At 44.9% G+C, this 19799-nt stretch overlaps 2 protein-coding genes across 4 annotated transcripts; both read right to left on the bottom strand.

Annotated features, from left to right (window-relative positions):
• Positions 1-339: 339 nt before the first annotated feature.
• nlrc3 (NLR family, CARD domain containing 3) lies at positions 340-9973 on the bottom strand. 3 transcript variants are annotated; one of them, XM_057030296.1, is made up of 19 exons: positions 9800-9973; positions 8902-9061; positions 8446-8706; positions 6492-8232; positions 6334-6420; positions 4947-5030; positions 4667-4750; positions 4514-4597; positions 4348-4431; positions 3956-4039; positions 3673-3756; positions 3055-3138; positions 2838-2921; positions 2219-2302; positions 1970-2053; positions 1797-1880; positions 1344-1427; positions 1029-1112; positions 340-880 (listed from the first exon to the last, which is right to left on the bottom strand). In XM_057030296.1, the coding sequence occupies exons 2-19, from the start codon at positions 9017-9019 to the stop codon at positions 790-792; spliced, it is 3390 nt and encodes a 1129-aa protein (XP_056886276.1). In that variant the 5' UTR covers positions 9020-9061; positions 9800-9973; the 3' UTR covers positions 340-789. The 3 variants fall into 3 exon arrangements, with proteins under 3 accessions (XP_056886276.1, XP_056886284.1, XP_056886291.1); XM_057030304.1 differs by having other exon boundaries at positions 8902-9056; XM_057030311.1 differs by having other exon boundaries at positions 8902-9049.
• Positions 9974-10251: 278 nt separating this feature from the next.
• Positions 10252-19088, bottom strand: si:ch211-183d21.1 (uncharacterized). The gene is made up of 12 exons (XM_057030322.1): positions 18909-19088; positions 17438-18274; positions 17124-17304; positions 16541-16680; positions 15219-15784; positions 14853-15126; positions 14563-14758; positions 14083-14267; positions 13507-13602; positions 12472-12633; positions 12199-12292; positions 10252-11722 (listed from the first exon to the last, which is right to left on the bottom strand). Exons 2-12 carry the CDS (start codon positions 18249-18251, stop codon positions 11659-11661), a joined length of 2772 nt encoding a protein of 923 aa, XP_056886302.1. The 5' UTR covers positions 18252-18274; positions 18909-19088; the 3' UTR covers positions 10252-11658.
• Positions 19089-19799: the final 711 nt, after the last annotated feature.

Genomic DNA, 19799 nt, shown 5'->3' with positions numbered 1-19799 from the left:
TTGACAGTTTAAGTGCCATCAGTGCTTTGAGATTTGTGCAAACCCACAAAAAGTAAAATATATATTCAGAAATTGAAGAATGAAAAGCTTGGAAAATTTGCCTATATGTCTCTAAAACATATATTCTCTATTTTCTGTCCATAACATCTAAAAATGGATATGAAAAACATGATAAATCCGGTAGAACTGCTGGAAAAGCCATTGAGTTGATCCAAAAGTATTTTTTTGAAGTTTTGAGGCAGACGTTTAAGGTTCCATTAGACTTCCACCTGAATAATATGTCCCTGAATAACCTACATCCTCTCAAAATAACAATAATCACAGAATACACTTGGCCAGTACCCTTTTGTATAATGGCATTGATTCGTTTATTTGAATTCTTCCAGTGTGACTCTCTCCTCTCCCAGCCAGTGTTATCTTGGAAGAGTTATTTAAAACCGAGAGAAATCCACTGCTCATCCATGACACCTGCCTTGTCCTCATGTTATAGTGGTTCTTGCGATTCAGGGGGTGCCTGGCTTATCAATATTTTTGATGTTTCATTTTCTGCACATTAGATTTCTTGGTATAACAGAATCTTAATTATCAGGCATCTCGATTTCACTCTATAATTAGTCCCATAAACATCCTGTCATGTCCAGCAATTTCTTTCATTTTGATTATAATAACACTACAATAAATATGCCAATATACAAGAACATGGGGGGCATGGGGGCGTGGTAGTTATCACTGCCACCTCACAGCAAGAAGGTCCGTGGGATTGTGGCTGCCTTGCTATTTTTTCCTTGGTCAGATGTCAACCACGCAGCCTGGTGTGTTGCCACGTATGGTATCAGATATGACCTTTGCTCCGGATTCTCCAATTCCATTTCCCTGCAAACTGCAGAAGCATCTATTAACACTTTTATGTGTGGAATTTAACAACTCTGAACAGAACATACACAGACAGTCTGTTTTGATGGTAACGCTGTTTTGAGACCTCTGTGCATCTGCACCTGAATTAATCATCATTATTAATAAACACGTACTTTATATATGTCAGTTGGTGGTTTTCCTTAAAGGCTGTGGCGATGAATATGGCTCCATCCATACCAAGCGAATTCTCCTGCAGGCTGATGATGTAAATGGTTAGGTTAGTCAGGCGTATGTCTATGTTAGGGATTGCTGCACACAGTTCCAGACACGCATATAAAAGAGAACATCTATTGGCATCTGATTTAATGTGAGACGCATCTTAAACTAGTGGCACGGGACAGAGCAGGTCAGGCCACCTTCTTCTCTTTCGTTTGTTGTCAGTAGCTCGAGTTTCTCGCTGGGGTGCTGCATGATCCGATGGGACTTACTTCAGTGATTTCAGGCTTCTGTTTGTTTTCAGTGCATTAGCCAGAGCCTTCGCTCCCTCCATCCCCACAGAGTTTCCACGCAGACTGACAGATTGGACAAAAGGAAACAGCAGTTGAACACATGAGGGAATGACATGAGCAATATCAGAAGTGAAATGGAAGAGAAAAATCTAGTCTAGAGGAAAGCGGAGATGGGAGGATATTAAAAACTGACAATTTACATTAATTGAATCCTTCAGCGCTGAAGGGCCATGCTCTACTTCTGACTACAGCTATATTCGGTCTGCAATCACTTCACAATACATTCAATTATATGATTGTTTACCTGCAGAAAGACTAGCACTGCTATTTCATTTAACAGGACATTTGACCCACAGGAATGCTCTTTCTTTTCATCAGTCAAGGATGAACATGCAGGAGATTTCATTCTTTCTTTTTTTAGTTTAAACTCACTCTAAAGTCTGCAGGGTTTGGTTGGACATCAGAGCCTCTGCCAGTGCGATGGCACCACCCGTTCCCACTGAGACACCCTGCAGACTTAAGAGAACACAAGAGGCAGTGAATAAGCACTGTCAATAATTGGATGTAATTAAGGTTATATTAGTTGAAGCACCCAAAACACCAACCACAAGGTTCGCAGAGACGTGTTAGCCTTCAGGGCATCGGCAAGAAATGTGACTCCTTCATTTCCAACTGCATTTTCCTGCAGACTGCAGCAAAAGAGAGATGGCGCCACAAAATGGCAAATACGGACAATTTAACAAGAACGCTTAAATTTCAGCTAAACGTTCACTGCTGATCACTCATCACTCAATATTCTTGTCCAGAAAGAGAACAAGAGAGAAAAGAAACAATAATAGAGATGGTTGTCTTACTCCAGCAGCTCCATTGTTGTGTTAAAGTGGAGCGAATGAGCCAGAGCTTTGGTGGCGGAGGACTTGATGAAATTCCACTGGAGACTATTGAAAAGAGAGGCGTCAGATATAACACTCATTTTATCAGTAATAAAGTCCCCCTCCTTCCAGCAGAGTGTTGTTAAGTTAAATAAAAACATGATTTTACTCCATTGTGTTTCTTCAGAAGAAGCCTAAGTCGTGATTTTCTTTTAAAATTAAAGTGCATATGGGTTTTGAAGCAACCAAAAAACTCTTTGTTCACATGCATAAAAACACAAAGAAACACAGAAAATGCTTACATGCAAATAAACACGTCAAAATACGGTCGTTTACATTCAACTACCCAAGTTTCTATTTGAACATTAATAGCACCATCATTAAGATTTTAACTGTGCTCATTGATTAAATTGTCTTAGTGTTTCTGTTACATTTGTTTTTGTGTACTTTTGTGTATGGATGTAAGCAGTTGTAAGAGAGAGAGAGAGAGAGAGAGAGAGAGAGAGAGAGAGAGAGAGAGAGAGAGAAGTCCAAGAATATTGTAAACAGTGATTGCACTTGTGTTGTACAGTATCTCCATTTGCTCCACGTGTGCCCTCACTGCAAAGATCTCAAGCCTTGATTGTTCTTGATTGCAGCAGCGATAGCTTGAACTCCATCATCATGCAGCAGGTTAGCTGTGAGACTGACACACACACACACACACACACACACACACACACACACACACACACACACACACACACACACACACGCATTTTCTAAACAGGTATATATTTTTGCGCATAAGTCGACAGTCTAATTTTGAAGTGACTCACTCAAGGTCTTGTAGAGAGCTGTTTTTCTGGAGTGCTTTGGCCATGTTCCTGGCCCCCTCCACACCTATGGAGTTCTCCCTCAAACTAACAGTTTACACAAAAGGAAAAGAAAACGTTTCAATGGATAAACATAAATGTGAGTTGACACCAAGGGCTTTTACTGTGCATATGCCATAGTGACATATCTGGTGGATGTCTGATATGTTTTAGAAGCAGATTTGTGGAGGAGCTTTGGTGTTCAGAAGCTTGTTGTCTCTGTGTAGCATCTGTCAGGAGCATAATATAGTTACAGCATTTCTAAAGAGTGACCATCATGTTAGCAATCAAGGAACCTTAAATGAAAGCAGAACTTAAATTCACATTGTACAATTTAGTCTTATTGCCTTTTACATGAGAAGTACTCAACAGTATGTCATTGAAAGCAGTTTATGATCATGAAACGAAGATAACCATGGAAACCAACAAACAATTTTCCTTTAAGAGAATGCTTCACAATTACTGCACATTAGAAATTGACATCTGCTTAGAACTTTTTAAGTTTTTAAATGAATTCATCTGGTGAAACAAGACAAGAAACAATAACAAAACAATAGATAGAAGAAAACCTTGACGACTCACTTCAGTGAGACGAGCCCACGGTTCAGACTCAGTGCTTTGGTTAAAGCCGTCATCCCTCGATTGCTGATCGAGTTGCTCTGAAGTCTGACAAAACAGAGACCGATTATAATGAACTGACCACAAGAAACCTAATGAGAGGTCTGCCGTAATGAAGAAGAAAACTATTGTGCTGATACTGTGGATTAACAATTTTGTCAACCCAATTGTGACAGCCCCTAAAAATGAAATGCATTTACAATAAATGTTTGATTAAGAGGGGAATGAAGGCTCAAAATGGACTGACTGAAGGGAAAGCAGGGTGTGGTTGACTGTCAATGCTTCCGCCAGAGCCGCCGTTCCTTTGTCACCCAGCTGGTTGCTACAAATCCTGCAAACACAAGCAGAAATAGAGTCATTTGTCTAACTCCAGATCAAGTGACACACCTGATTCAGTTCAAACTTTGAAAAATGTGTTGAAATTTGTTGATTGACTGCAGTGCAAAACAAGCTCTATGTCTGTATCTGCTTCTGTGATTGACCTTCAGCAAACATCAAAATTTGAGGATGGAGAAGATGGATTATCATATGCAGCCATGTCACAGCATGCAGAATTCTACCAGAAAGTCAGATACAATTCTATCTCTGTAAGAAGAGGACCTGGATAGACAATATATGTTAAAAATTAAAAAAAATTACTTCAACTCTGTGAGAGTCTTGTTTGTCTTCAGGGCATCTGCAATCCTTTTGGCTCCTCCTGCACCGACTATGTTCTTCTGCATACTGTATATGACACAGTTATTTCTGAAACACAGTGATGATGCGCGAAAAAAATCAGGAGAGAGAAAGAAAGAAATGGGCTCACTTCAGAGTCACCAGCTTGCGGTTACACTGCAGTACCTCTGCCAGGGCTTCAGCACCAGCCTCGTCAATGCCATTGCTCTGCAAGCTGGCAAGAGTTTTGGTGTTAAACTCGGCAATTGAGGGCGAATAAAGAAAAGATATTACTTGTGCTCACTTGAGTGACACCAGGGCTTGGTTCATTTTTAGAGCCTCTGCCAGAAACCTTGCACCTTTAGAGCCGATGTTGTTATTCCGGAGACTAAATCACAAATATTTGGTTATATTTGGCCACTTAAAATGATGAATATTACTGACATAAATGGACCATAAACTGTTACATGGATGCTAAACAAAAGGATTTCTAAAAAGATTTTCTGTTCTGTTCTGTTCTTTTAGAGGAAAGCTGCCAATTGTTATATTTTCTAGTGCAGGAAAGTGCAGAAAACTAATCTTACTTGAGTGAAGTTAATGTGCGATTGACCAAGAGGGCTCGACTCAGGGCTTTGGCTCCTTTGTTGCTGATCGCATTCTCTGCCAAACTGAGGGAGATGCGTACAGTCAGTACAGAAATTATTCAGACCCCCTTAAGAGAAAACACAATTTCTTATGGCGGCGCCTCATGTTAAAATAAAATTTTTAAAAAGATTTATTTTCCTTATCACTCTACACTGAGTATCTCACCAGGACAGCCCAAACCCAGAATTTAAGAAGTGTTTGGCAAATTAATATCAAATAAAGAACAGAAATACCACATGAACAGAAGTATTCAGACTCAAGCTTGCAGATGACTCAGGTCCATTTCTTTAGTTTTGAGATGGTTCTCATTTTATCAGAGTCCATCTGGGCTGAATGAAATGGATTGGGGCTGATTTTTAAGACACTCCTGCCTAAATAAGACCTTAGAGCTCCTATCAGAGCAGCATTAGAGCAGAAATGAGACCCGTGAGGTCAAAAGAAGAAAAGCTCAGAGATGCAGCTGCAGCAGGAGACACATCTGGACCAGGCTAGCTGTTCTTCTTTTGACCTCACGATCTGATTTCTGCTCTGATGCACTACGAGTTGCAAGGCCTTTTTTAGACAGCGTGTGCTTTTAAAATCTGCTCCAATCCATTTAATTCAACCCAGGTAGACTCTAATGATGTAGAACCAACTTAAAGCTGAACTAAAGAAATGTCACAGCTGCGGGCAATCATGCCCGTGAGTCACTTCACCCTGCACACCTGTTGTACATCAGGACTAATGAGCGCTCATCTTAAACCCCGGAGGCACACCTGCTCTCTGCCAGATCGTTGTTCGTTCCCGATGACTTTCCAGCGTATTCCTGTTTGCCTGCCTGCCCGGTTCCGACCTTGCCTGTTCCTGACCATTCTGTCTAGCCTGTTTCCCTGTAAACGCGAGCAGAACTATTCTGTTCTGCTCGCTCCCCGGAGAATCCTGTCTGTTGTCTGTGTCCGACAATAAAGCGGTGTTCAGCCAAACTCGTGTGTCGCATTTAGGTTCTTATCTGGTCCCTGACAAGAAATGGACCTGGATGATGTACAGGAGTGTGACAGCAAAGACTGAATTCTTATGTTCATGTGATGTTTAAGTTCTTGTTTTGTTTTTTTAAAATTTATTTGCCAATCATTTCTTAAATTCTGGATTTGGGCTGTTCTCAAACGATACTGAGTGTAGATCGATGGGGAAGGGAAGGATTTTTCCTTTTGATTTTTACATGAGGTTTCATCATCAGAAGGGGCGAAAAGGGGTGTGAATACTTTCTGTACCCACTGTAAAATAGACACACACTCTGCTTCACCAGCAATGAAATGATTCATCGACTTGAAATTATGAGGACATCACCTCATCTTCTGGATTTGGCAGTCTTTAGCACTCAAGAGGCTCCCCAGCAGCTCCATGACATCATCTTTGAAATTATTACTCTCCAACCTGTAGAAGAAATGAGTTTTCATTGACCAGCCTGATTACACATCATTGAGAGGGAGATTTGAGTGACTGACCTCAGGTGGCTACAATAGAGCAGCTGGGGCAGCAAACACTTCACAGTTGAGTAGTTCAGACACCCTGGGAGGTTGGTCTCCTTACTGCACTCAGCAGACACATGCAGCAGGTAGCCCAACACAACACAGTGAGCTCGTGTCAACTTCCCTGTGAGGCTACCGAGGCGTAGGTCCTCCTCCACGCTGCGCAACAGCTCAGAATGTTGCAATTCTTGTAAACAATATGCCAGATTGACTGTACGAAGAGACACAACTGCACCTCCACTGCCCAAAATGCCTTGTAGGAACCCCGATGCCCATGTCTTGTGATTTCCTTCATCTTTTCCAACAGCCAGAAGCCCAGCCAGAGTTTTCAGCGTTACTGGTGACAGAAGGCCCGCTAGAAAGCGCACAAACACGTCTAAGTGGCCATCTTCAGCCTGCTGGGAGTGCTGAAAGGCACATTTGAAGTGGTTCTGGAAACCAATCTTGGGCCAAGACATTGTGTTTTCCGAGAATAGATCAAAAATAGCCCGCTTTGAGGAAGCATGGTAGAAAGTAGCCGCAAGAAACTCCTGGATAGTCAAATGAGTAAACCGGTATGTTGTGTGTATGAATGACTCCTCCCGGACAACAACTCCAGCGCCAAGGCTACACTGAGTTAAGAGCGGATCTATGCCGTAGGCTTTGAGATCCTGCTCACTGAAGGTGTACTTGCGTTTGAGGAGCCCATAAAATGCTAGACGTCCAAGATTCCCCAGCAGTTTACGATTGCTCCCGTGCTCCATTTTCGGTGGCTCTCTGCCTCTTGGTTCACCTATTTCTGCTTTCATTGAGCAAAATTGAGCATACAGCTCAGTGCAGGTCTTTGGTAGGCTCTCGTGTGTTCCACTTTGTATGATATACGTCAGAGTTTCAGCTAGTATCCAGCAAATACATGGAATGGAGCACATCACCATTAACATTTTATGAGACTCCAAGTGTGCCCATATTTTCTTGTCAACCTCCCTTTCAGAGAAGTGGTGCTTCAAGAAGAGCTGGATGTCAGTTGAGCTTAATCCTGGTATTTCAGTCACCCTGTCAACCAGTCCACCAGGAATTAATGAGGCAACGCCTGGCCTGGAAGTCACCCACACGGCCACATCGGGGAGCAAATTCCCCCTGATGATGTTGGTAATCAACTCATCAATGGGCACTTCTTTCTTTGGGTCACTGCAAGGAGCCACATCAGAGAAGTTTAGAGTGCCATTGAATTCATCCAGCCCATCAAATATGAGCAGGGTGCGGCAGGAACTGTTCAGGAAGAGGCTGGCGTCCACCATGTGAGGAAACGCTATTTTCACCAGCCGCTCGGCAGACATTTTGTCCAAAAGGTTCAACTCGCAAAAAGTGAAGGGCAACACGAAGCTTATATCCGGACAGATGGCTCCTTGGCTCCACTGTCTGACAAAGTGCCGGACCCAGGTCGTCTTTCCGATGCCAGCCACACCGACTGTGAGGGAGACCCTCGGCGGTAAGCTGACCCGGGTCAGTGGCTCCAAGAGTTTGTCCAGCACCAGCTGCCTCAGATGATTTGGTTTTCTCCCTTGAATCACCCCCACCTGCATCAAGTCATGCTCCTTTTGCTGGAGGTCAGACAGTCCATCAACCAGGAGCAAAGTTCTGGAGGAGATATTGAGTTTGGGGCAGCTGACAAAATCCCTGTCTCTGTACTGCTCACAACGCCACAAGAGCACCTGTTTATGCTCCTTCACCATGGTATCTGCAGGAAAGGAAAGGTTCAAGAAGTTTGCTATTTTGGGTTTAATACACTTTGAAGAGCATTAACTCAGTCAATGAGGCCTCTTAACAAAGCATTAACACAAAGGACCGCCATCTCATTCAGAACAGGTTAATATAGATGACAGAAATAGATACTGGAGTTCAAAGGTTATTTCTCCAACATAGACTCTGCTAGGTAGCACAGACATCTTACCGTGATGCAGGATGAGCTGGGCCGCCTGAGAATCAGAAGCCTTTATGAAGCTGAGTAGGACCGCTGACCCTTTCTCCTTCACAGAGGCAGCACCTATTAGTGCGCTCACTTGGTCGGACAGCGCGCTGGCTTCCTTGATCTTGATTTTCTCAGCAAGGCTTAACACATCCACCTTAATCAGGTGGGTTAACATCTGGTCCAGTAAGGACTTTGTCATGAAACGCTGCAACTGGCCTTGATTCTTTTGGATCCAGCAGTGATCTTAAAAAAAAAAGAAAGTAACCAGTTAAAGGACCTGATACATTTATATATAAACATAGTGTCCTAAATTCCAGAGCCAGAGACATGGATATACTGTTACAGTTGCTATGCAACTGCCTCAATATGCAGCAGAAAGAAGAATCATGTCACCTCTGCTAGAGAAGAAAAGTTAATACCTTACACCACTGTGCATACCTGCTGTTTCTGCTTGTGAAGAAATGGAGCTGGAGGTGGATTGGAGGTCCATATAGCAGTCGTCCTGCCACATAATCCGTTTATTTCGGTCCAGGATAGAGTCGTAATGTCTCTCCATTAGAAAGTTTGTTCATTCATGGCTGCAGACCTGAAAGCTAATCTATTTATTACAAAATCACACTGTGAGCAAAACGGTGTAACAATGATGAAGATGTAGAGACGCTGATAAGGAGGAGGGGAGGAAATGAAGGCTGGATTTGTCTCCATAATTAAAGGGAGAAAACCCAGATTAGACCCAATAATTAGAATAGCAGTACGCATTTGATTCTTGAGGATAATCAAAAAGGAATATACTGATCAAAACGCATTTTCAAAGCATCTGTGCCGTACTAAATACACCTGTTTATTCACCTCTATTCATGTCACAGTATTTCAGGAAAACTGCAAAGATGTTCTGCAAACACGACTCTACACACTGCCTTTTGAGTTTGGGCTGAGAGGAAATGGCATGTGTGTTCTTCCTCTGTGGTTTCACCACTGATCACGTAAGACTTCTCAAAGGAAGCCGACAAATTATAAATGTGATTACTGAGAAATGTCCCAAATGGGTAGCAGACCGTTCTACACTTAACTGGCCTTAATAGCTCAAACCATCACAGAAATCAACTTTAGTAATTGACTCCATCTTGTTATTTTGCATAAAATAACAATGACAGCGGTTCAAAGATGCCCCTTGACCATCTTGGCCTCATTGTTATCGTTCCCAAAGGATCAGAAACGTGTTATATTCTGAAGTCCATAATGGTCCACTTGTGCCTGTCAACACTGTGGAGGCTTTCTGTTGCTGTGCAACATCTTACTTCACTGCGTATAAAAAAACAAAAGAGAATTCACTTACCGGTGGCTTGAACGCTGCCTTATTCACCGGTTGTCAGGCACAGAAAAAAAAATTGCATTGTGTGAAGCCATTATTACCAGACATAAGTGCTGTGGATAAGTTAGAAATGTGACTAACAGGAGGCTCCGTCTGAACTTAGTGCTGTCTTTCAGCTATTTGCAGCTTCCTGTGCATTTAGTCGAGTTTCCTGTGCTGTGGTTAGCAGGTCAAACTGCAAGGAGAGAAACAATTCAGCGTTCTACAGGCACCATCAGACCACAGATGATAGACACGCCTCCCCGACATGAGTTCTCTGATGAAGCACTCGTCGCCATTCATGTGCAACAATTAGATTTAAAAAAATACTCTTTGATCGATGGCAATTTATATCCTACTTATCTTAATCTGTATCTGATGAACAACTTGTGCATCTCAGAGGTTGATGGAAATAAAAACTTGCTGGAAAATCAACATGGGGCAGATTGAGTTTTATTTTCAGTGTTTCCTGCATGTTTTTCTGTAGGTGAGAAATTGTCGCTGCAGGTAGATCTGCCTGCCTCCTGAACTCAGTGAATCAGTTAAATTTCATGTAGCTTTGCAGCAAATGCCATTATGACTCATACTTCAGCTAGGAGGCGACCACACAAATCTGGACCTCGCTGCAGCAATTCGCCACATCTGGGTTCACCTCCAGCCACTTTAAATCGGTAGACAGACATCAGATTTATGCACATTTCAGATACATTTATGGAAAAAAAACAATAACATAACCATATTTATTTATAGTTACAATTTCCCTTTTCCTCGAGAAGACTGAGATGAATACAATTTTATGTATTACTGGATGAAAAAACAATTACAACACAATACTTTTTTTTTTTTTTAAAACAGACTCATTGGGAAGAAACACACTCTGGAGGTGATCTGGCAAACGAGTGTTCTGTCAATGCTGACAAAGATTGCAAGTGAATATCATTCGAGGGATACTGTTCTTTTGTATGGCACTTCTTTTTTTTCTTTTTTTATAAAACCACAACGCCCCTTCAGATTAAGCTGGAATCATTGTAACTGAACCAGCTGCAGCCCTCCATCGGTCTCCACCTCCCTCCCCTCATCCAGTCTTTACACTCACAACTGCAGCAGAAACAGCTGAATATTCCTTGTAATAAAAACGGGATCAGCTGACAAAATCGCACCCCAAAACAGGCACAGTGGCATCATCAGCCCTCTTAAAGGTCAAGGTCTGTTGTTCCCTCATTTCTAAAGACAAAAATTGCTCCAGTCCAATTATTACCTCATCCATTATTACCTCATTCAAACCCCTCAATTTTCCCAATGTGAAAATGTAAACAGTCTGCAATCAGTACAAGTACGTAAGTGGTTACAGGCACTCGGCACATGTTAGCTAAAAACATTCACATTAAAAAGGCCATCCAGTCCTTGAGCAACAAAAGACTAAACTGGGCAGTTACAGCAGAGTCACTGTAGTTGAAAAAGCACTTAAATGAGTCTTTTTTATCTCCACTGTAACGAGAACAGGTCAAGTGACCATTTATGACTTATAGGTATTTAATTTGTAAAGCGGCAAACAGCACTGCTCACGGGCAAATGAGACAGTTATTTTCCTGTCTAACATGGTGCATTCGCTGCGTGAAGAGGCTCTTCTCGTGCTGGCTGTGCATCATGGGTAATCAGTCCATAAACAGCAGCTTTAAGGACTGATTACCATGAAATATCACACGTTGATGCAAACAACCACTCCGTTCACAGAGACGTGTGAGACATCTGGGTGATCCTCCACAGGAACAAAGAAGGACACTTGTGGCGAGATTTGTCCCAGAACAATCAGCCATTTACAGGTAAAGTTAGCGTCTCCTGGATTATAGATCCGAAAGGCCCTCTGCATGCTCGCTCAGCTCCATCGTGTAGTAATCCAGAGGGCGCCTAAACACAAAAACCACTGACAGCATTAACTATTTTTATCATTAACAACTTTTCTTATGCAAATAAAAAAGCTACACATGACAAAACTGAAAGTAAATACACTGAAAGAAAGTGCTCTTTATAAAGGTTTTATATGTTGCTAGCAAATAAATGTTATTAGACAATGTTTCTGGTACAGTTAGGTACCATAGAAGCTGGAGTCCACCGAGATAGGAACTCTAAACAAAGCACTCGGTCTCCTCACCCGCAACTTTACAAAACATAAAACCAACTTATTTACGCTCAGTGTCTGATTCAGCTCTCATCAGCCAGATGAGGGAAGATGGCTGAATTTCCCTGTTGGTGTGCAAAGGCCTTAAAGGGCAAAGGAATATTTGATGCAAAATACTGTTCTCAAAGGGAGAAAATAAACAACGTATCAAGTTTGCAAATTGAGAATAGAAATGAAAAACTATGAAAGCAACAGGGCTCCTCACCTCCTCCTGTAGAAATACGTGAAGAGGGCAGCTCCCAGCCCCAACAGCAGCAGCACCACCACAATCAGGCCTATCTGCAGACCCAGCGCAGAAGCTAGGAAACATAAAAACACACGCAATGTCTGAGAACATGGCAATTTAATTAAAAATTCTGTAAACAAGCTTTTCCTGTCAGAAACTCGACGGTTTCCTACCCAGACTTCAGTGCAAACCTGAATGCCTTCATCTTTGTGGCCCTGTAGAGCTAATTGGATGCAGTGAAAAAGCTCTGACCTGTGCTTGAATAACGGTCTGTGGTCGGCCTGGTGCACACATCTGTCTGAGTAAATGGATTTGTGAGCAACGTCTGGATGATGAGGGACATCTGATGGTCCGACAGCGCGTTGATGTTTCCCTGCACTCGCAGCCAACCAGACACACAGGAAATGTTGGCGCCTTAAACAAAGACAGGGGGGATTTGTGGGTGACATAAAAAGGATGCCATGTGGTTCAGCAGATGTATAGAATCGACTGGATCCAATCGGCTGGCAGCTGGTGCTATAGCAATTGACAAATCAAGCCAATAATTATGCAGTACGTTCATTATAATCACTTCTCCTCACAACATGGTTATCCTAAACTGCGTATACGTGAGTGAAATGTTAACTCCAACCTTCCTTTAGTTTTTCAGAGACATTTCCCCTCTTATCAAATCATTGTAGATGAACTGGTGGAAATCCCAGAGTTATGGGAACTGTGCTGGTTTACTGACCTCCGTCGTTGGTGCTAATTTTCCTTATTAAATCGGATTATCACGTGATGCTGGGTGTGATTGTGACTCTCTGGGGGGGGGGGGTCCCTGGACAGCATCGTTAGTGGCTGGCAACTGGTGTCTGAAGCTTCCTCCTCTGTTCAGTGATGGTTTTCCCAGTTTAACAAAGACGGCTTCTTTTACTCCTCTTTCAAACCATCTGTCTTCTCTGGCCCGAGAAGTTGGCTCTCAAATGTTGGGCCATGCGTGCGTGCACTGGCTTAGTCTCACGATGTACAGATCTGTACATTGTTCACTGCAAACCACATTTCTTTGTTTATGCCTGGCCGTTCTGTCCTCCGCTCTGTGTGTTGACAGGTTTGAAAATCCTTACATATGACTGGGATTCCACCAGTTAATTTAGAACTCAGAGGTCAGAGGTGAAAGGTCTTTAAAAATCTACTGCCGAACCCATAACCAGCCACTGTATGTCGACCAGTTCTTTGGCTGTTCAGGAGTACCTATGAAATATTTCTGGGACTGAAATCCAGTGAAATGCGACAGATGATGCTCCTGACCTTGGAGATAGAGTGCAGAGATCCCACACAGGCATTTCTGCTCCAGGTAGTCGGCGACCTCTGCAACCCTCTTCCCTTGACTTGAGCCGTCACAGTCTGGAACCAGAGGTGTGAGGTTAATGCAGTTTTCATGTACTTTTACTGTTGGACATGAATTCACACCTTCATTTGGCTTTTTGAAACAAACCAATTGTTTTTTTAGTAACTAAACTGATTTCACCTTGGCTCTCCTAAATATTTTATTCCTGCGCCACATAAATATGATTTTAAAATGAACATGCTTGATTTTGCTCTATTTTACAGTAAATTACACAGAGGCTTTTATACCTTGAACTGGATTATTACTGATTTTAAAATTGTCTAAACTCTAAAGTCGATACCAATTCTGTGTATCATTTGTGTAATACATAAATTAAGTGTACGCAAATTTCAAATACTGCTGAAAAAGGAAAGGAATATTTTCATGTTCTATGACAATAAAATAAGGCTTCAGAGCAGAAAATATGATGGCGCCAATTTTGAGATCTTACCGATACAGTTTTTCTCCATTCTAGCGGCTAAAACTAAAGCACCCACCTCCCGACTGCTCCTGCCAGTCCCTGGACAAGGGTCCGAGACACAGATGAATTTGGCTGGAGAAAGTGGAGCTTGGACACAGGTTTGTCCTGCGAGGTGTGGGTGAGGAGCTCGTCCAGGAAGAAGGGCTCCTCACCTCGCAGCAGGAACACCGGCTGAGCGAAACTGGACCCACTTCTACAGACCTGTACATACATGAAATGTGTGACAGGAAGGTAACATGCCTCAGCAGGTAAAGCCTTCAATTGTGTAATTTTGTGGCCTTTTTTTCAATTAACTTCTGAATAGGTTCATCTGAATTTTACATGCACATTGGAAACTTCATTTCTTCATATTACTATAGTGGTGACACCACAAGAGCAACAACAACAACAACAACATGATAAATATGCAACTCTTGCAAATTCAGAAGAGACAGTCAATCAATGCCAGTAGGATTCCACCAGATTACAGAGGCTCATTCACTGGAGCCGTTTTTACCTTACAGCTGGTGTGATTTGTCTCCCTCTGGCGGTAGGCAGGGAGGACAACAGCTGCTGGTTTTCGCTGAACACCAGTGAATCTCTTACACTGGAGTTAGTCAGGGCGGTGCCAGCTCTACAGACACTGAAAAGGTCATAGCACAGGACCACCGCTCCTCGTACTGGCACAGCGGGAGTCTCAGGGAAAGTCTGATCTATGCATGGCAGAAAAGGTGGGTAAATACACTCAGAGACGGTATGGAGTGTGAACAAACCCAAGAAAAGGGGCACGTCTCCTGCACCACTAACCTGCCCCAGTGACATTTCCAATCACGTAAAATCCATCCTGATCAATAGTTCCGGTTAATGGAAGCGCAATGACGGTTCCACTGCGCTCCTGGTCGTACACAGTGAGTACCAGTCCTCGCAACCGCGTCATTGGGGGGCCCTGAAGTTCCACAAACGCCCTCTGTTGGCTGTGATTAGTCCAATGGCTACTAGCCACTTCACTAATGAGCACACCTTCAGGTGCTGGAGGAGGGGGAGGGCAGATGTTCTCCCTCAGTGGGGTGGGAGGAGCAACCTGCGAACGTTCACAGGAACGTCAACCGTTACACTGCTGCTACGACAGTTACACCGATACTTGATGCAGCAATATTTAACCACTGTGCTCACCGAAAAAGCCGAAAGGTCGGCAGGGTAAAGGCCTCCGCAGCGGCTGAGGGCCTCATCGCCAAGCAGAACCTCTGGGTCCTCCAGCAAAGGCAGCTGTCCTGGTGTCAGCGCTTTACTCAGCTCCTGCGCATCCCTGTCAGACCCTCTCTGCCGGTACACAACCGCATCCAACAGGCCTTTGGTCGGGATCCCCATCTGCATGGCTGATGGTGACCCAAAAGGGCTCCGATAAAGAGCCACAGCGTGAGGCCCATTCTGGATGGTGTTCGGGGGCAGGCGTAGCGACGGGGCCGGCACCAGCCTGTCACTGCCCAGCAGAAAGTAACCTCTGGAGGTGGTGAAGTGCCCACTGAGGCTAATCTCCCTGTAGGGCCTGTTGTTCTGTGTGCTGAACAGCAGAATCCAGATGCCCTGCAGGGAGACCCGGCGTCCTGACGGGTGCCAAAGCTCAATGTACTCGCCATCCTCAGCGAAACCAGGCGAATCGGTGTTGAGCTCATTGATGAGGAAGTCACTATTGCCCCAGGGTGGGAGGTGAGGTGGTGAATCAGTACCTCCGGGAATGACTGAAACCAAAAGCAATAATTAAGAAGCTGCCGTTCAAAGACTCCTGATGCACAAACGGCACAAGATCAGCTTTTCTGAACAACCAAACAGAACGGCTACAGAACGGAGGAGCTATGAAATTATGGGAACTGAAACCAAGAAGAGAATTCTTTTTTGTTTTTTTTAATTCAAGCACTAATATATGAGTGAGTTTAATTAGTTTCATCAGCAGTTGAATAACTCAATGATACTTGAGTACCATCTATAGATGGATTCCTTGTCTGGAACGCTGCAAATAAACATTATTTAAGAGTTCATGCAGTTCTAAAGGTCTATCTACCACCAGACATCAGTGAACGGGAACCTTCTTGAATAATGCTGAGTCAATCGTAAGATGTTAATTTAATAAAACAGTTTTCAGGGGAAATTTTCAGAGGAGATGCAACAACTGGTTCCTCTTCAGTCTTTAAATAAACATCATTTCTTCGGTGGTCTTCCTTGGCTCCGCAGTTTTCTGGTCCTTACAGAAATGCGTAAATTCCCCAAACACAGCATGAGTTAGTATAAGGATCAGCGTGGAGGACCTGTGGGCAGCCGCTGGTGAGGTTTAACACTGCAAACATCTAAACACCTCCGACGACCCCCTCAAAGAGAAGATCTCCAAATATCAGACTGTTTTACTGGTGACTCACTGTCAATGTTACCCATCCTTTTTGGGCTTCTGTGATGGCTGAATCTCATAACCTGTAAGATCACTCACTCACTCACTCACCCACCTGTACTGTGAGGGCAGATCTTTGGCCAGGGACACTGGTTGGGCTGCCCAGGGGTTTGCGGGGCCTCCCAGAAGACGCCGGGATCCCTCGTCCAGGTGGCAACGCCGCAGCGGCTCAGGCGGAAGCCTCCCTCTCTCAAACTGAAAAAGTGTTGGTGCACCAGGGTGAATGTTTCAGCAATAAAGTCATCAAAATCAAACTTTTTACAGTCTGATTGGAGCGGGCCGCTTATGCTTATTTTATTAGACAATAACGCGGACGGGCAGCTAATAAGCCGCAAAGCTCTTGTGTTATTTGATACAAACGCACAGCTTAAAAGGACCTTGCTTAATGCCACCGATGCATTTGCGTCAGAGCAAGTAAAAGTCTGCTTGTCCTCCACCCTCCCAGAGCAAAGAGGAACTGTCGTCCCCATCTGACCATTTCCCCCACAACAGGAGACGTTTCGCAACGGACAAAACCGAGGTCTCTCTTGCGAAATCTTACAAGTCTGGTCATCACACGAAAAAAAAATGCCATTTTTTGTTTTCTGTTCATGCAGCATTTCAGAAAGGGGACAGCCCACAGTGGGACGACGTCTTGCCTGCTGCTGAGCTGGTAGGGCTGCCTGCCCGGGATGAGAGTCTCTGTGAGGTTGGCACTCGGCTTCTTTCCAGGCCCAGCGAACACAAATGCATCCAGGGGCTGTAACGGGCTGAGCGGGCTGCCCACGGGGAAGTCCGAGACCCTGCCGCTGTAAACGGCCACAGCTCCTGACTCATCTCCTGCAAGGGAACCAAAACAGAGAGGACTTTACAGAAAAATGAAAGTCAAAGACCAATGAGAGCGAGTCAGAACCCTGATTTCTGATATGACACCATATTGGCTTTGGAGTTCATTGTGATGGCCTGTGCTGACCTTTCATGTACTTCTTCTCTATGGTCCTGGTGGACAGCCCGTTCCTGGAGGCGGCGGCGCCCACATCCATGCTCACGCTGACCTTGTCTGTTTTCCCATCCAGCACCACTAACACCAGAGGGCCTGCTGCCGGAGCCTCCGCCAGCTCCACAAACCCGTCCACCAGGCCTCCGCCCAGCTTCAGCTCAGTGATAACCGGAGCGGTGTCCGGGGTCGCCGGTGGCGTGCAGTTGTTCCTCTGACCCGGGGAGGGGGAGGCCACCTGGAAGCCCCAACGGTCTTCAGAGAGCAGGCACCTCTCGATGGACTCATCGCCCTCCAGTGTGGTTTCATCCTCCACGAAGGCCTGCTCCCCGGGCGTCAGGATTTCGGCGAGGAACTCTGCGCCGCCGGTGCGGCGCGTCATGTACACCACGGCGTCCACCATCCCGTGAGCGGTGACGTTCATCTTCTCGCTGTAGCGGCCGGCCAGCGTGTGATAGAGGACGATGGCGTCGGGGCCGTTCTGGACCGTGTTGGGAGGCAAGAGGATGGCCGGTTTGGGCAGCATGTCCACCGAACCGACCAGGAAGAACCCCCTGTCGTCCGTGTTGTGGCCTTTGAGGTCCAGCACCTTGTAGGCGACGTTGCCGTTGCCGTTGTAGAAGACCAGGGTGTAGCCGTCCAGGGACACCCGCTGCCCGCTGGTGTGATACAGCTCCACAAACTCGGTGGTGTCCAGCCTGGGGTTGTCGGCGTTGACCTCGCTGATGATGAGGCAGGGGTCTCCCTTCACCGCCAAGAAAACAGAGAACAGGCAGGCCAACGCAATCATGATTGACAGCTTCCTCGGGAGACCTGGACGAAAGAGCTGGGGTTAGAAAGCAGCACCAGTTGCACTCCTGCGCACTTTACCAGCGCACCAGACACAAAATCTGCGCAGAGAAGAGCTGTGCACAAGCCGAGCTGCACTTATGAGAGCAGAATGGGCTGCAGAAATCTCTTCATGTCATGAATGAGCCTTCTATGAAGGGCTTTTTTTTTTGTTCTCGGTGACATTGAGAGTGCACGTCTTCTGCATGACTCATGTAATGTTGCGAAACACGCTGGCGAGCAGAAGGAAACTTTGCATTTAACGCGCAAACGCTCGAGCTGGGAATGAACGGGACGAAATGAAAGCGAACTGATGGCACACCGAGATCGATTCCAAGTTTAAAAGGCGCAGAGCAACGCCACGATTCGACAGTTTTGTCACAACTCAGAGCTTTCAAGCGTTTGGACAAAACCAGGGGAGGAAAAAACCCGCTTCCGTCCCATTAAGAAACCAGTCTTCGGGGTTCGATTGTGCCCCGGGTTATCTCCCATCTCTCGACAGCTATTCCGGTCACGGTTCCGCTGCTGTGCGTGCATCTTTCCGTCGAGGAAAAACGCTGTCAATCTGCTTTCTATCAGCGCCACACAGCAGCCACCGGAGAGGCTCCGAGGGGCTTACCGTGTTCTGCGTCCGGATCGGCCGGGGTGCGCGCAGACCTCTCACCTGGGTGGCAAATCAAAATCCCGACGGGGATAATTCTGGTAAAGTTTGCTGTCTGCGCTCCACCGCTCCCTTCATTCACAAAGCGGTACTCCCCCCCCCCCGGACTGTGGGCGGTCAGACTGGCTTGGGAGGGGGGGGGGGGGGGGGGGGGGGGGGGGTGATGCCTGCCAGCCAGTCCTGTTTTTTCCTCCTTCCACGGTTCACTACACAATTCATCCACAGCGGAGCCACAAAACAGCAGTAAACACTCAGAAATGGAATAAACCAGCATCAACGTTGAAAGTTTAATTTGAAACGGCGGCGATTTGTTCATTTTGTTCATAATAACCAGATAAGACGCAACCAGTGACGATTCACCCCGGATAGAGGACCTGACGGGGGCCCCTGACCCCACTCTGAACACATCAATGATATCCCAAACCCCCGCCCACCATTCAAGATGGCCACAACAGTTTCTTTTTCTTTATTATACTTAAGTTTCATTTTGATGGTTCTTATTTAGTTGCCACTCTGGGATTATATAAGTGTTTCATTTCACTGCATGTGCCAATATTCCAACATTTAGAATCTACTGAATTATGTTTCTGATAGATATTTTAAAGTAGTCTCAGACATCAGGATGTATCAAAATTGAATGCAGGGATTCTATCCATCCATCCATCCATCCATCCATCCATCCATCCATCCATCCATCCATCCATCCATCCATCCATTTCTATATTTTGCCTGATCTTCAGCATTTCTTGAAAGGTCATCCTATCTTTGAGTGGATCCGTGACTCTGGGAGTGGTCAGCAGCCACCGCAGAGTTTCATGTCTACACCTCCTTCATTGGCATCATTGTAAT

Source organism: Takifugu flavidus, chromosome 1, assembly GCF_003711565.1.
Source record: "Takifugu flavidus isolate HTHZ2018 chromosome 1, ASM371156v2, whole genome shotgun sequence".
Classification (NCBI taxonomy): domain Eukaryota; kingdom Metazoa; phylum Chordata; class Actinopteri; order Tetraodontiformes; family Tetraodontidae; genus Takifugu; species Takifugu flavidus.
The sequence above is the reverse complement of the archived record's forward strand: the minus strand, read 5'-3'. Positions and strand labels throughout refer to the sequence as shown.